This window comes from Pogona vitticeps, chromosome 6 (assembly GCF_051106095.1).
Source record: "Pogona vitticeps strain Pit_001003342236 chromosome 6, PviZW2.1, whole genome shotgun sequence".
Lineage (NCBI taxonomy): Eukaryota > Metazoa > Chordata > Lepidosauria > Squamata > Agamidae > Pogona > Pogona vitticeps.
In genome coordinates this window covers 74195883-74213717 of record NC_135788.1, presented here as the reverse complement: position 1 = coordinate 74213717, position 17835 = coordinate 74195883, and the positions used below count along the sequence as shown (strand labels likewise).

The window sequence follows — 17835 nt, the reverse complement described above, 5'->3', positions numbered from 1 at the left end:
TCACCATCTGCAGTGATCATGGAGCCCAAGAAGGTAAAATGTGCCACTGCCCCCATATCTTCCCCTTCTATTTGCCAGGAGGTGATGGGACCAGTGGCCATGATCTACGTTTTTTTATTATTTTGAGCTTCAGATCATTTTTTTTTTTTGCGCTCTCTTCTTTCACCCTCATTAAGAGGTTCTTTAATTCCTCCTCACTTTCTGCCATCAGACTGGTATCATCTGCATATTGGAGGTTGTTGATATTTCTTCCGGAAATCTTAATTCTGGTTCGGGATTCATCCAGTCCAGGCTTTTGCATGATGTATTCTGCATATAAGTTAAATAAGTGGGAAGACAATATACAGCCTTGTCGTACAGCCAATTTTGAACCAATCAGTTGTTCCACATCCAGTTCTAACTGTTGCTTCTTGTCTTGCATACAGATTTCTCAGGAGATAGATAAGGTGGTCAGGCAGTCCCATTGCTTTAAGAACCTGCCATAGCTTGTTGTGGTCCACACAGTCAAAGGCTTTTGCATAGTCAATGAAGCAGAAGTAGATGTTTTTCTGTAACAGACTATAATCTACTCCAAAAGTGGGCAACAACAACAGTAAATGAAAAATCAGTTTTCTATGAACTATATTGGCACTAATAGTATTTTAAAGGTCACATTTATCATCATATTACCATCCTCATCATCCTAATAAATTCATCAGCAGGAAACAGTGCAGATGAGAAGAAGGAATCATCATCATGATCGCAATCAAAATACCCCCCCACACACACACACACTAAGGGCAATATAATCAACCGCCAACCCAAAACTCCAACATAGAGAGACTTGAGAAACAGCTCTCCTCCCACCACTGTGATGGTGTCAGTCTTGCAGCACAGGCTGTAGTCCACCAAGTGAAGGACAGGCAGGCAGTCCAGGCTAAATAAAATAAAATGAAAGGCCAAAAAAGGTATTTATGGGCCCAATGGATCAAGACAGGCTTCTTCTTTTTTTCAGCTGCAGCCATTATGGACAGCAACTCACTTCCTTTATTGCAGGCTCTCTGGGCATGTGCTAATCACTTGAGGGGGAGAGGATCAGAAGGAAATGTTCATGGCACCATCAAATTTTTTTACCTTCTCTATGATGCCATGTCCTATTGCTATTTTTTTCCTTATATTCTTTGTTGTGTTTAAATCTGAATTGTCTTAGGTTTGAGTTGCTCATTTCACAAGCATTTTTGTTCTTATTGGTGGGTGTCAAGGAAGGTGCCAAGAAGATGGAGTCCCAAATTGGAAGGAAAAATTGGGAAATTGACTCCTGGGAAGAGTGTTTGTAGAGTTTTTCTCTGAGCACTTCTGAGGAGGGTATATTTTGGCCTGGCTTGACAAGCTATTACCATTTGGCAGTGGGACATGGTTCAATTATGTATTTCCAGGAGAAGGAGACTATCTATCCCACAGTACAGCTGCTTACCAAATTATGGCATATAGGTTCTTCTTTCCTTTCACTACTGGGTATGACAGTTGCATTTGACTTGTTTAGCAATAAATTGTTACACACAGACACCCAATCAATGTGATCATCAAATTATCAATGGAGAAACAGTTTCAACTATGTTTCATTTATTTTCCATACTTCTAAATATCTGAAAGGGATTTCAGCAAAAGCTCTAGTAATATGCAGTGTGCTCCAGGAAATATTCTTCCTGGGCTCCATGATCACTGCAGATGGAGACAGCAGCCCTGAAATTAAAAGGCGCCTTCTTCTTGGGAGGAAAGCGATGACAAATCTTGACAGCATCTTGAAAAGCAGAGACATCACCTTGCCAACAAAAGTCCGAATAGTCAAAGCTATGGTTTTTCCTGTCATGATGTATGGAAGTGAGAGCTGGACCATAAAGAAAGCAGACCGCCGAAGAATTGATGCCTTTGAATTGTGGTGCTGGAGGAGGCTCTTGAGAATCCCCTGGACTGCAAGGAGAACAAACCTATCAGTTCTAAAGGAAATCAACCCTGAATGCTCACTTGAAGGACAGATCCTGAAGCTGAGGCTCCAGTACTTTGGCCATCTCATGAGAAGAAAAGAGTCCTTGGAAAAAACCTTGATGTTAGGAAGGTGTGATGGCAAGAGGAGAAGGGGACGACCGAGGATGAGATGGTTGGACAGTGTCTGCGAAGCAACCAACATGAACCTGACACAACTCCGGGAGGCAGTAGAAGACAGGAGGGCCTGCCGTGCTCTGGTCCATGGGGTCACGAAGAGTTGGACACGACTAAACGACTAAACACACACACCAGGAAATATATTGGGTGTTCCAGAACTAATTGCTATTCCTAGTGACCATCAACTGTCAAGAACCTGTCATTTGAATAAAAGTCTGGTGGAAGAAATGATTTCCCCAGCTATTCTCCCCACCCCCATTAGTTCAATAGGGAGTTGTGTTGTTGCACAAACAGGAAAGGACATATTCTCTCCCCAACTCATATCCTTCCAGTGGATTATAGTATTAATATGATACAAGTTTTTTTGTTTTATTTTCTGACAGTAAGGCAAAGACAGATAAAACTCATATCTGGAACCATGACATGCTAAAATCCCTTGTTGCAAAACAAAAAAGACTCAATCTTGTTTGTATTATAGAAAGCAGGGGAAAGCAATTATTAATTTGCCCATATGCTATCATTCCAATTAATTTCACTTTAATATGCTTTAAGCTCAAATCATGTACTGATTTTCTTAATGTTTATTTTCCTGTACCTCAAAATTGTTTTATAAGGGGAAAAAATTCACTTTTCAAGAGGTTTACAGAAGACATTACAGGAATCAGAACAAAATAGTCATGGAAACACAATATCAAAAAGCTTATCACAGATAAAGAACATTTAAAAACAGGAACAAAAACTGTTTAAAGACCTGAGGAAATTATTGGTATTTTGTCTGATAGAAATTGTAAGTAAATACCAGGAGTGCCTCCCTGGTTAAAGCAATTTGTAGCCAGGGTCCTGCTCCTGAGAAATGTCTTTCTAGTTGCCATCCAGCTCATCTCAGATGGCAGAGGCACCCGAAAGAAGGTGACCTCCAAAGATCTTAATAGCCTGGCAAGCTGATGGAGAGGTGAATGATTCTTCAGCTGTACAAGGCCTTGCTAAAGAAAACACCAACACTTGACATTGCACCTGAAGGTGGATCAGGAGTCAACATTTCTCCATAACTAAATGGGAAATACTGTCCCAGCATTTGCTCTCAATTTGGAAGCTCACGGGGAATTCCTCTGGTATTCTCATGGACCTGTAAGTGGTTTTGTCATTAATTAAAACAAACAGCAAAAACAGCAACATTGTACAAATATCAACCAAAGCCCACATGCATGGCAAAGTGTAATTCCTTATTTACATTCACCTACAATGTACACTGCACATTGTCTCCCTGCTTATTTAACTTATATGCAGAATACATCATGCAAAAGGCTGGACTGGATGAATCTCAAGACGGAATTAAGATTAAGATTGTGATGCAAATTTAGAGGTATATAAAGGTGAAGGGTTATGCACAATAAGAGTAACAGAACAACTCTAATAGGACCTAATAATAGTTTTGTAAAATGCATGGAGGAAAACAGACTTAACCTCTGGTGTATATAGTTATAAGAATGTCAGGAGTATGGGAAACAAACAGAAGAGCTGGAAATCTTAGTTCAGCAAGGTAAATATGACTTTAGGAATAACTGAAACTTGGTGAGATGATTTCCCTGCCTGGAATATAGCAATTGAGGGATGTAAATTGTTCAAAAAGAGCAGAAAGAATAGAAAGGGAAGTGGAGTCACACTATGTGTCAAAATACATTTTTTTCTGCACAGAAATACATGAGGATGAGGTTGTCCTAACAAGATTAATACAATTGGGGTGAAAAATAAAAGGAATATGTTAACTGGTGTCTTCTACTGTCTCCCTAATTAAGGAGAAGATACAAAAAGAGGAGGAAGAAATAAGATGATTACATAGCTTTGATTGATTCTAACCAATAGAGATGACGGTGGAAGAAGTGTCAGTAAGGGGAGCTCTGGAGGAAAGTGTCCGTGTCGTACTTGAGTTCTTGATTTCAAAGGAAACAAAAGCAGAATATTGTACACATGCACATGTACACAGGATTTTTGGAAAGCCAATGTTAATAAACCCAGAACAATGACAAGTAACATTCTACTTTGTGAATGCCATTAAAGGTTTCAGAATCAGAATCAGAACAATAAAAAGTAACATTCTGTGGCAAGATTTCTAACATGAAAACAAGTCCATGTTGGACGGGAATTTCTTAAAAAGAAAATTCTAAAGCAACTTCTTGTTTTATTCCAACAAGGAAAAAAAAGTGGAAAACAGGGGGGGGGGGAACCTAATTTGCCATCACAAGGAGAGAACCTGAAAATTTAAAAGGACACATTTAGGAAGTGGAAGGCCAAGACACAAAGGAAGAGTACAGAGAAGTAGCAAAGAATTGCAGGGATAGTGTTAGAAAGGCAAAAGTCGAGAATGAGCTGAGGTTAGAAAGAGATGCTAAAAGCAACAAAATGTCAGCAAGAATAAATAATGGCCTACTTACTCAATGGTGATGGAAAAATAATAACATTAAAAAAATGGGGCAGAAATGCTCAATTCCAAATTTAGCTTGGTCTTCTCCTGAACAACAGTCTACGACTCTCCAAATAAATATGACGTTCAGCCAAGCATGTCATTTTTTTGATTGAGTAACTTCCCAGGTAGGTGGTAGGAATGCTGTAGATGTAACATTTATTGAAAAGCAATCAAGCGTGCAATACCCATTGGAAATTGCCAGAAAACAAACGGAGCAGATTGGAAATGCACAGAGAAAAAGGGGCAGGTCAGAAATGCAAAGAAAACAAAGGAAAAAGCAAGGGAAGCATGCAGAACCCATCGGAAATGAAAAAAATCCAAAAAGCAACCAAACTTCCCAAGACCCATTGGAAATTGGGGGGGGGAAGCCAAGAACCAAACAAAACCCCCAAGACCCATCAGAAATGGGGGAAAATCCCCAGAAAGCAACCAAACCCCACAAGACCCATTGGAAATGGGGGAAAAAACCAACCAACCAACAACCCCCCCCCCTGTGCTTCATTCCAGTAGGGTTGGGTAAATAGAGAATGAAAGAGTAATGTTAATAAGTCTCGATTCTGTCCTGTTCCAGCTTTTAAGTATTCCCCCTTTTAAATATATTGTGTTAAACTGTACTTTATCCTTACTGTGTACTAGTTATTATATTACATACCATATGTTTTTCAGTATGATAAATTTTATCCTTTTCTGGTAGATCAGTATTGTACACAATTCCTAGATTGATAACCCCACAAGTTTATGTAAAGGTATTAAAATGAGGGCAACTTTATTTTCACTTCATATTCTACTGAGTGCAGAATTTGCTTTTTTCAAGCAACTGCAATTTGGCTTGATTTTTTTCATGAAACTGGATTTTTACCCAGGGATATAAATCTTGACTTATTTTGTTTTAAGGATTTTGCACAAAATGCAGGTAAATGATTAAAATAAGTCCTCCTTTTTCTGCTGTTGTGTAGAAATGAAAATGCTCCAAGAATTACCCAATTTTTTTTGCCAAGCTGTCTCAGTGTTTCAAAATAAAATACAAATGCAAAAAACAGGTGATACCCAGAGACCACTAAAAATCATCACACAATAGAGTTGTCAAAACGTTCTAGAGTAGAATCTCATCTACTGTATCATACTCACTTCCTGAAAACATTAGTTGAGACATGGTTATCTGATGTCTTTTGCCAGATGGAAATAATTAATTCAGATTTTCTACAATCTTTTTATCAATTTTATTGCTCATTTAGCTCTCTTATTTAACAAACTGCTAACCTAGCCATTTACTTTTTCTGATTAATATAAGTAACTTTCTCACTAATTCTCTTAATACTCCTTTTCCTTTTTCTGATTAATATAAGTAACTTTCTCACTAATTTTCTTAATACTATTAATGAAATACTCAAAATCCTTTTTAAAAATATCATGATCTATTTCTGTTGTGCAGACTTCCATTCCTTCTTATTCTTCTCATTTGGTGAAAATTTTCCAATTTTGAAGAAAGCCTTGTATTATTTAATAGCTTCCTTGACATTGTTTGTTAATCATGCTGGTGACCTCCAGTACTTTTTCTGATCTATGGTATACATTCCAACCGTGGTTCTGTGATTATGATTTTGAATAACAACCATGTGAAGAGACATTTGACCTCTTTAGGTTTTCATTTTTTTCTTCTACCACTTATTTATCATTTCTAAAACTCTTTGGTTCCCTATAGCTAAAATGTTTTAGGTTGACATACAATGACTTTAATTTTGGTTGTTGTGGGTTTTTCGGGCTCTTTGGCCGTGTTCCGAAGGTTGCTCTGAAGATGCCAGCCACAGAGACTGGCGAAACATCAGGAAGAACAACCTTCAGAACACAGCCAAAGAGCCCGAAAAACCCACAACAACCATTAGATCCCGGCCATGAAAGCCTTCGTGAAGACTTTAATTTTATTGTACTGTACAATTCCTCTGCTAGAATGTCACCAGATTAACTTTCAGTGGAAAACTGCTGCAGGTTCACAAGTCAGATGATCAGTGTGAGACAGGAAATGCCTATATGAACTTTTTGATTTGTGTCAAATCACCAGTGAAAGTTGTGCTGCTGGTATTATGTCAGAGAACATAACTTATAGGATTTCAGGTGCCACAACAAAAAATAAAATCCATAAAAACCAAATAAACACAATCAAAGGGCCAGAAACTTTAATAAAGCTACAAGAAAATCTAACAACGCCATGGACATAGAAACCACTTAAACAGAGAATTGCAGCATGGATATAAGACAACTAAAAGACCTGAACAAACTTGATACCTCATTCTGCAGTAAAACAAGTGAGGCACTTCCCTTCCTTGAAACATAGGCTGCTAGTATTAAAGGACAAAGAAATTGTTGAGGCTAGAAAAAAATGGGAACCTTTGTACAATTGGATGAGAGATGAAGACATGAATGGGTTAAGATCATAAGAAAGAAGACTTAAGATATGAATGTAAATCTAAAAGGCTTAGAAAAAAATGTCAAGGTTAGTGTGGAGTAAGCTTAGTAAGAAATATAGATAAAAGCATAATAATGATATAAATTGTTCTCTGTCACATTCTGTATTTTACTCATCCTTTACCTAGTTCCAAATCCCCTTTCCTATGTGATTCCTTGACCCAATGGAAAGTGAATAAAAAAATATTAAACAATAACAAAAAAGAAACATGGGCTGTTAGTTGGTCTAAGAATATGAAAGGGCCTTTGCCTTGTGCTGAAAAAGTAAACTAGCCACCTGCTAAATCTCTCTGAGGAGGTTATTACATAACAGTACTGTGTATGTGTGTGCCTGTGTAGGCTGCAAGTCCAAATCCCAAGTAGTAACTACACCTTGACATGAGCTGGTGCTTGGGGCAGGGCCTCTGGTTATATGGGAAATTGCATTCCTTCAGAAACTGTGGCTCTGAAGCAATGAAGGGTTCTTCAGATTAGTATCAGTGCTTTGAACACGGTCCAAATACAAACTGGGAGCCAATGAGGGCTAGAAATAATGGCATTCCAAAATCGTAACGCTCCATTATGTACACCAGCTGCCATATTGTGTGCTAATGTTACAGTAATTAATCCTCTCATTTTTCAAAAAAAATTCTCTTTCAAAGTAAAATGCAATTGTGTGAGACTTTCTTGAATAAGAAATAACTGCCACACATCCACTAACAACTGAAATCAAAGAGAAAGTCTCAAAATGTCAAAAATAAACAACATTAAATGTTGATAAACTGGAACGAATCTGACACATTTCAGCCCAGAATATACTTTGAAGCCTTCTTTAGGGGTTACAATGAAAAGACTTCACAGACTTCTGAAAATAATGATTTGACCAAATAACTAATGGCAGGCACCAGTGGTTCTGACGGCCGAGTTAAGGTTTTTATGCATACTACACTGACGGTATGGAGAAAAACAAATTTTCAGAGGGATATGCTGTCAGGACCAAATAAATATTGGTAAGATTCTGGCAAAACCCTATCAACATGACCATCATTCAAGTCTATGCTCTAATTACCAGTGTTAAGGAAGAGGAAATTGAAAGCCTTTATCCAAGCATCCAAGAAGAAATTGATCTCACACGAAAATAAGACATGCTTATAAACATAGGTGTCAGGAACATCAAAGCAGGGAACAAAGTAGAACCAAATGTGTTTGAAAAATTTGTCCCTAGGGACAAAAATGAAGCAGGAGAATGACTTGGAGAGTTCTGCAAACTCCACAATATATGCTTCAAGCAACCTAACAGATGGCTGTACATGTGGACATCACCAGATGGTCAATATAGAAAGATAATTCCTGCAGTAGAAATAAATGGGGGAAAAATAGATGGATCATGGAAGAAACCCTTAAAATTGTAAAAGACAGATGAGAAGCAAAAGTAAAAGATGACAGAAGTAGGGTCAGAACTCTGAATGCAGGCTTTCAGCAACTGTCATGTAGTGACATAGGGAACTACGTACATATACCCGGATTTCAAGGTGTATTTTTTGGTATGTCTGCAGAGGGCAACCAGGGGGAAGGGCTGCCCACTCTTCTGTCCCCAGCAAGCTGCCCTGTGGTCAGGTTATGACTTCTCCAGTCCCCTGGGTGTTGGGCCCTTCTGCTCTTCTTCCCAACCCTGAACAACTGCTCCTTTCCTTGACACCTCTTTCCTAATCGCTTCTTGCTGCTCTCCTTACTGTCACGCTGCCACTGCCTCTCTTTCACTGATCCAGGAGCTGCTGCTGGGAATGCTGCCCAGAAGTGAATGAAGCCCTGGCAGCGTGTGCTCCTGTTTCATGCAAGGATGGTGGACTAGATTGAAACCACATCCCCTGAGGTCTGTCAGCCAGTGCTAACCCATGTTGGCCAACTGGAAACTGTCTGCCTGCTTCCGGCTGCTGGATTCCAAGGGGCTTTGCAGCATCACCATGCAAGCTTTCCATCTGAGCTATATTCCAGAGAGAATGTAGTAACCGAAGAAGCATTAAATAACATTGAGTGCCTGCCTGTCTTGGACCAACTTTAGCAGAAATAAAAGCAGCCTTGGATTCCCTCGCCTCTGGCAAGGCACCTGGGAAGGATAACATCCCTGTTTAAGTGCTGAAGTGCTGTAAAGAGATCAACACCACTGAGCTGTATGAAGTCTTTGTCTTTGCTGGAGGCAAAGGGGAGTACCACAGGACATGAAGGATGCAAACATCGTCACATTGTATAAGAACAAAATAGAAATAGGGAGATCCCACAATGAAGAAAAACATATTCAATGAGCAGTTAGAGAAAGACTATAGTCAACAGGAGATAGGGAATAACAAACAAGGAAATAAGAGGGTGGTGGATGATGTATGCCAACCACGGAGGGGTTGGAATGAATCAGAGGAAAAAAATTAGATCTAATTCTAACCCTGGAGCCAAGGAGAAGGCTTCTGGGAGTTTTAGTCCAAGAACATCTGGAGACCCAAGGCTGGAAACCACTGCTTTAGTTGATCCATCCATTTCCCAAGACACTATCATTTGATGGTTTTACAGCTATTGTGTGCCTCCTAAAAAACTGTGATGTATTTCCCAATACTTAGTTGTTATCCAATGTGGTGTAGTGCAGTGGTTCTTAACCTTGGGTTACTCAGGTGTTTTTGAACTGCAACTCCCAGAAACCCCAGCCAGCACAGCTGGTGGTGAAGGCTTCTGGGAGTTGCAGTCCAAAAACACTTGATTAACCCAAGGTTAAGAACCACTGGTGTAGTGGATGCAGTAATAGACTAGGGCTCAGGAGATTTGACTCAATGCCCTGGCTCTGCCATTGGTAAACTGGTAAAATCATTCCTTAAATATCTCATTTACTTTGAAAACCCTTTTAAGGTCATTATACATTAGTTCTGACTTGATGGCAGATAACAAATGCTTGGTTACTGGCAGTGAAAAACTTAAGCTGAAATACGTTGGCATGTTTGGTCCCATCCTTTTGCTTTTCTCCCAGTTCACCAATGAAAGGTAGCCCCAAAGTTGGGAAGCACTGTCTGAAATTAGATTCATCTTTTGGACTGAAAAACTTACCCTATTGTTGTTTTAATTGCTGTCAAATGAAAGGACGTTCCGAGGCATGCTGCTAAATCTTGCAGTTGTTACTTACCATTTTTACAGATTGGACAACACTGATCCGGTTCATATACAGGGTCCACACAGTCAGTTTGAGGACAAGCAGACACCGTGCACACTACTTCCCCATTGGCTTCACAGCGGCATTTCTCACAAGGTGAGACCTAAAAATAAACCAAACTACATCTTAATTCAGGGATTGGCAGAAATCCAGTTTGGGGACCTGCTTTGTTTTTAATTAGATTCCCAAGGATCACCAACAAAAAATTGATACAATTGATACCTCTGGATAGTGTGGGCGGCATATAAATTGAATTAAAAAAAACTGTGGCTTGCATGCATTGCAGAAGCAGATGCAAAATGGCTGCTCAGAGTTGAAACCAATTACCTACTACATTTACTCTGGAAGACCAGCATATAACAGTATGCTCAGAACTTGGAACTTTTAATTTCTTCTAGTAAATATGTTACTTGCTATTTTTTGCAACATAAAATATTTTTTCAAAGCTAAAATGTTGATTTGTTCTCACTCTTAATTAATTATACAGTTATTTATTCATTAAAATATATAAATAGTACACATTTATCTTCAAAAATGTTTTAGAAATAACATGTAAATATGACTTGTTACACAAAAAGCAGCTAACCCTTGCCAGTTACTTCAAAATTTATGCTCCCAGTATTCTTCTTCCATCCTGTTTCAGTGAGTACATTCTCACATGTTCAAATTGTATCTACAATATTCTGTGTTGTACATCCTTTTGTTTTACATATTTAAACATCAAGTAAACATGCTGATGCCATTTGGCTTCTTGAGCTCATGTGGTCAATTTGCTCAGGTGAAAAAATGTAGAACAAGGATAACTAGCATAACATTCTCATTGGGTTAATATACAAAAGGAATGGTTTACCCTCAATATAGTTCCAGTCAACCCTCGACTTACAAATGGCCCTAGTTACAAACATTTCAACTTACAAACCGCTCTGATAGAAAAATATTGACTTAACATGCAAACTTAGATTTGAGTTACAAATCGGAAAAAAATGTGCGGGAGGTGGGGAAAGTGCCAAATTTGAACTTTTAGTTAACCATTGGCCAGTGAAGAGGGTGTCTGTTTGCTTCCTCACTCTTCCCAGTGTTTTGAGAGTGGATTTGGAGACAGTCTTCAGACTGCCTGGTACTGCCTGGTACAGTGCTGTATGGAATATATATATATATATTTGGCTTTTTTTAAAAAAATTGATTTTTGGATTTTTAAAAGGTGTCCCCTCCCTCCTTTGCTGCCCCCCTTTTTCCCAAAAGGTGCTTGTATTGGCTTGTCTTGATTGAAAAGGTGCTTTTCAAGGTGATCTGTTGTCTGAAAGGTGCTTGGTTTTTTCCAGAAGGTGTTTATCTTGGCTGAAAAGGTGCTTTTCAAGGTGTTCTGTTGAAAAGATGTCTGTTCCCTCCTTCCCTCCCTCTTTTCTTTCGTTTTTTTTAAAAAACCTAATTCATCTTAGGTTAAAACCCCTAGTGGTAGGAACGGATTAACCAGCTTTGCATTAGTTCCTATGGGAACTAATGATTCGAGTTACAAACCACCCCTCGACCTAAGAGCCAAAAACAGCCGGAACTGATTAATTGGTTTTCAATGCATTCCTATGGGAAATGCTGATTCAATTTATGAACTTTTCAACTTATAAACTTCCTTCCGGAATGGATTAAGTTTGTAAGTCGAGGGTTGACTGTACTAATAACTACTCAAATGTGTATTTTTCATCAACTTATTGGAGTGCAAGCACTGAGACAGCAGATGGATGGCTCTGCCTTTCGACAGGATGATAGATTGTCTGGCATTTTAGTTCCAACTCTGTGATAAACACAAACTTATTTATTTGATCGTCATCAAAATAGAGCTAACTTAAAAATATTGAAATATAGTACTTGTGTGAGGAAACAAATTATTTAGGAAATGTTGCAAAAACCCTACTACTTCTGCTTTTAAGCAGACTGCTGCACATGCTAATATGGAAGTACACATATTTTTCTGTGTATAAGACGCCCCCCATGTACAAGACGCCCCCCTTTTCTAACCTAAAATTAAGCAATCTAAGTGAGGTTTTCAAATGTAGGGTAAAAAGGATCAAAGTGCTGCAGGATGGCTTTGATCCCTGCTTTCTCCCTTTGTACTAAGCCCCATGTAGCTTAGCAAAAGGAGGAAAGGGATCAGAGCAATTCCACAACTGCACAATCATTTTGATTCCTTTCCCCCTTATACAGTGATGGGACTGCTTTGATCCTTCCCCCTTCCTTTTGCTAAGCCCCATGGGACCTAGCAAGCAGAGGGGAAAGCAGGAATCAAAGCGATTCTGCAGTACTTTGATCCCTGCTTTCTTTTTGCTAAGGCTTAGCAAGTGGAGGGGAAAGCAGGGATCAAAGCCCTGCAGGATCACTTTGATCCATGCTTTCCCCTCCACTTGTTTTTTCTCCTCAGCTTCCGTGTATAAGATGACCCTCAATTTTTAGTCTAAAGATTTTAGCCAAAAGTATAGTCTTATACACGGAAAATATGTTAAATTCGATTGTGTTCAAGCAGCTTTCTCCCAGGTTAATAAAACTCTAGCACAGTAGGTTACAATGCTAGAAGCCTAAAATTATGCACTCCAAGAGTTGGAAAATAGGTTGTGGACTACCATCTATAATGCCATCTAATTACAATTTGGATGAAATCCTGTTCTGTAAATTGCTTCATGTTAGGCTGATTATGTCCCAAGCTACAGCAATTTTTGGGAAATAAAACATTTCATTTTCTCCCCTAAAGGTCCCAAGGCTCCTATGGAATTTCTTTTCATCACCAGGATGCAGCCATGGGATGAGAGGGAGAAGACTTTAGTTATGAAAATTGATTCTGCTGATAAAAACAACCTCGTGGCAGCAATCTTTGGTAAATAAAAACTTCCCTCATGATCACATACTGTATGGCTTCTCAATGATGGAAGTGATTCCAATGGGACCTTGGAACCTTCAGAGGAGAAATTGGGTATATTTTATTTACAAAAAAATCATAATTTATAGAATAGGATTTCAGCCTTTATATAAATCTTACCTAGTACCGGTCTCTCCAGGCAGTTAGGTGATGCAACCTGCTTAATGGCACTGAAAATCCTGTGAGCTAGTTGGTCTGACCCTTTTGTCTGATCCATTTATCCTTAGTAAGGGGCTATGAACTGTAAAATGTCAATGTAGGAGACTAATTGTGCAACTAGATAGAACTATCAGATTAAATTGGCTTGCTTTGCATTTCTTTAACTCAAGTCCCTGTTAGCTTCCACTGCTGAAATCATTGTAACTGTTCACATTAATAATACGTCCCATTGCAAGAGTCCACAGTTCACTTTCTGATTGCTTTCTTTTGCATGTTTCCTCTTAATTTCTCCCCTTTATATGGAAGCATAACATTCAACCCCTGACACGTTGGACTCCTTTTCTCCCCTTTTCAAACAGTGATACTTTGAAAGGTTTACGAGCCTCCTGTAGAGCTAGGGGTTGTGCCATTAAAATTAGAATGGTAAATGTTGTAGAAGAAAAGATAAACAATGTAATTGTCCCAATGAAAGACCAGAGATGAGAAGAAATCATACTAATCAGTAAACAAGGCAACCTAAGCACTGTAGTCTTGGCACTTATCTTTCAGCATTAAACAGTCAGATTTTTTTTAAAAAAAAAAAGTAGAAAAATTGTTTAGAAGAGAAACTACAGGGGAATTATTTGCTGTAATGATGTACCGTGCTCCACTGAATGCATCACCATCCATGTCACCCTACGTCGTGCCTGCCCTTTTTTCAGACCAAGATAGGTTATCATACACATCTGACAATTTTTTTTAAAAAAAAAGTGATGTGGGAGAACTGGTTTAAAATAAACAATCCCCTGGCAGCTAAAGAAAAAGAATTTACTGTCAATGAAAATACATTAGCTTTCTAGACGTTTAGGTTACATCATGTAGTCAATGAAAAAATACATTGATCTTAAGTGTGATAATTCTGATGCAAGAGCAGAGTATAATGCAATGATTATATTAGCATTATATTAAATATTCACCCTCATCCAGTTCGTTATTGACATCAGACATTGATCCAGAACAGAAACGGTTTCCTTGGATTTACATGTGAAGACCAGATAGAGTTGGGTGTTAGCCACATATTGGTGATACCAAATGCCAAAATGCTGTACAGCCTCCCCCAGCAATTTTATGTAGCTCGGGGAACAAAACAGAATCCCGAGAGATGCCACAAACCAATGGCCAGTGCATCAAACAGAAGACAACTTTCTGAGTTCTCCCCTCCAGGAAGGACCAGAGTCACTGTAAAAGAATGCCTCAAAATCCCATCCCAGAGAAATGGTCCAGAAGGTTGATTGGTCCATGGTTGATTGTATCAAAAGCTGCTGAGAGGTCCAGCAGAATCAACAGGGATGCACCCTTCCTGTCCAATTCCTGGGGTATGTCATCTACCAAGGTGACGAAAGCTCTTTCCATTCCATAAGGAGGCCTGAAGCCAGACTGAAATGGATCTAAGTAATCTGTTTCATCCAGGAACACCTGGGTCTGAGAAGCTATAACCTACTCTAGCACCCTGCCCAAGAACAGAACATTAGAGACTGGTCAGTAATTAATCAGTATTGTCAGATCCAAGGAGGGCTTTTTCAGCAATGGTCTTACTGATGGGATCCAACCCTGTGACAAAGAGGCTTTCACAGCTTCTCCTACCCTCTCAGCCAGTCCCTCTCTAGCAGCTTTTGTGAGCCAGGAAGGGCAAGGGTCCAACAGACATATGGGAGTCTTCACCTCTCCAAGAGCCCTGTCCACATCACCAGGCTGCAAAAACTGAAACGTATCCTTTGGCAAAGGACAAATGGGAGCCATAGTTACATCTACAGGACCTGTATCATTTTAGACAACCCCCTGGCAGATATGGTATGTTCTGATTTGTATTCCTGCATTGAGCAGGTGGTTGGTCTCAATGACCTTATAGGCTGTTTCCAACTTCATTATTCTATGATTCTATAAAATGATTTCAGTAAAATAAATCTATAGAAAAATATATGATAATAATATCCATACAGCTGGAAAATCAGATGTAAAATAAAACATTTGCTATAGTAGTCAACCAATTAAAAATACTGTTTGATTAATTACACAGGTTTTCATGGCTTACTATATTTAATATGCATAAATAAAACAATTCTTTTTGACACTGCAAAAGAATAATTTGTTTTTAGATTTATTCCATGTCACTGGTAGGAGTAAGAAATTCATTTGGATGTATTTTGATGCAGAAATATCCATTTTCCACCTCAGTCTGAACAATGGAATTTTTTTTTAAAAAAAAAAGTCTGCATATTTGTGACATCTGATATGTTTTGGAGGGGAAATCTGCATAAAATCAGAGACACATTGCAAAAATATGCATAACCAGAACATGTACATTCAAGAGTTTAAACAATTGAATAATACAAAAATTCATGTAACTGAAAAAGTGTTTGAAAAAGCATACATTTTAGAGAAAACATGAAAGTACAAAAACATTTTTGTGATGATAAAAAAGAGTCTCACAATCCAATGTGAAATGATGGAAGGTTTAATCAGAATACCAGTGAGGAAAAGAAAAGATTAGTAAGAAGAGACTGGAAAATCCATATATCAATTGACGCTAGACATACCATTTCAAAAAATTTTTTTCTTCTTGCAAGAGAAGCAAAGCAAAGCAAAGCGTGCTGCTTATATACCGCCCCATAGCGCTTCAAGCACTCTCTGGGCGGTTTACAATTTAATTATGCAGGCTACACATTGCCCCCCCCCCAGCGAGCTGGGTACTCATTTTACCGACCTTGGAAGGATAGAAGGCTGAGTCAACCTTGAGCTGGCTACCTGGGATTTGAACCCCAGGTCGTGAGCACAGTTTTAGCTGCAGTACAGCGATTTAACCACTGCGCCATGAGGCTCATTAGAAGGAATGCTTCGTCCACTGTCTCCAATTTTTATAAGTATTTGTATTATAATTACAGGGTAAATATTCTGCCTTGCTAAACATCTTCTAAATGTTGAAAAGGAACTGGTGATGAAATCAAGCATTTAAAAAGGAAAACCGATCTTGGATTGTACATAGTACTTTTTCTCAGCACCTTTCTCCTATAATCAAAATAATAATAATAATTGCACACCGTCAAGTCAATTCCAACTTGTGGCATCCCTTTCCAGGATTTTCTAGGTAGAGAATACAGAGAAATAGGGTGCCCTGGGACTGTGCGACTTGCACATTACTACATTTGCTGGCTCTTTTCCCAGTGAGGAACTGAACTTCCAACCTCTGGTTGCATAGCCAGATGCCTAAACCACAGAGCTATCCGGCCAGCAATCTATACAGACCTAGTCAAAGACTGACTACTGAATGCCTTTCTGTTCTTGAGGCACAGAACACTCTCATTATAATACCTCACTCATTCACTTCTTGTTTAGTGTTTGTTTGTTTTAAGTTCCAGAAGTCTGGTTGATGTTTTCATTTGTATAAATAATATATTTTTTATTATGCTGTACTCCACCTTGAATCCCTTGGGTGAAAAGGAGAGAAGTCAAAGAAGAGAAAGAAATAGTTTTGTTCTGGTTATATTTTTCATGAAAATATAAATTAGGCTATCAGAATGAATATATTTCTAGGTGGTCTACCTCTCCCCATATCGTCTATGCACTGACTGTATTTTAAAATTTCAAGTGGATGATTCTTATTCATCAGATGGGGACAGGGCAGAGAATACTGTCTTTCACAGTGTAAACAAAAGCTGGATTCTTTACTGCTTGTGTGCATCTACATTTCACCAATAATCTACAAACCTAACATATTTCTATATTTATCTGTTCTTACAAAGCTCTTGACAGCTTTCTAAATTCTAGTTTGTTCAGAGATTCCTTCACCATGGCTCTTTCAGCCCCTACCCCCAGCTTGGCATATTTGTGCGGGAGACTACACACTCTTTTACATGTAATTATTAACAGTAAAGAAACAAACTGGGGTTCACTATGTTAGCCATAGCATATTTTTTAGACATAAGGCTCCTAACTGCTACCAAGAACTTAATATAATATAATAATGTAATAATACGACAAGGGTAAGGAGGAGGGAACAGCACCCAGTCAAATAAGGGAGAATTGTTTCTACCAAACTTCAAACAAGTCAGTGCATATTTTGATTTTGCTATTTGCTCTTTACCTTTAAATACTGGCGTTAGAACATAAATAAAATTTGCCTAGAATTTGGGTGGTCAGCATTCTGATTGTAGGGTAAAGACAGTAAAAATTGGCAACAGAATTCTGTGGGCTATGTCACTCTGACAGACATACTGTTGATGAGAAGCAGGAGAGATCTAAAAAGATATCCTGGAATCCTGCATGTACTTGTTTCAAAGTACATTTTTCTTCCCTGATACATGCTATACTATTTTGCACATCAAAGTTTATAATGCACTGGCTTGATAAAAGCATACTTTATGAGACAGAACAATTATCAGAAAATGTTTACATAGCAAGTGACATGGCAAATGACACCTGCTCACTTTGTCATTTTTAACAGCTATTGGATCCATTGTAACCACACCACAGAAAGGAGAAAAATCAGCATAGAAT

General features: G+C 38.6%; 1 protein-coding gene across 2 annotated transcripts in view; it reads right to left on the bottom strand.

The window, feature by feature from the left end:
* The window catches only part of VWC2 (von Willebrand factor C domain containing 2), a 51002-nt gene that overhangs the window by 22714 nt on the left and 10453 nt on the right, over nt 1–17835 (bottom strand). For both annotated transcript variants that reach the window (XM_020813991.3, XM_020813992.3), the window contains exon 3: nt 10212–10341. In XM_020813991.3, the coding sequence (XP_020669650.1) occupies nt 10212–10341 (130 nt within the window). The remainder of the gene's footprint in view (nt 1–10211; nt 10342–17835) is intronic.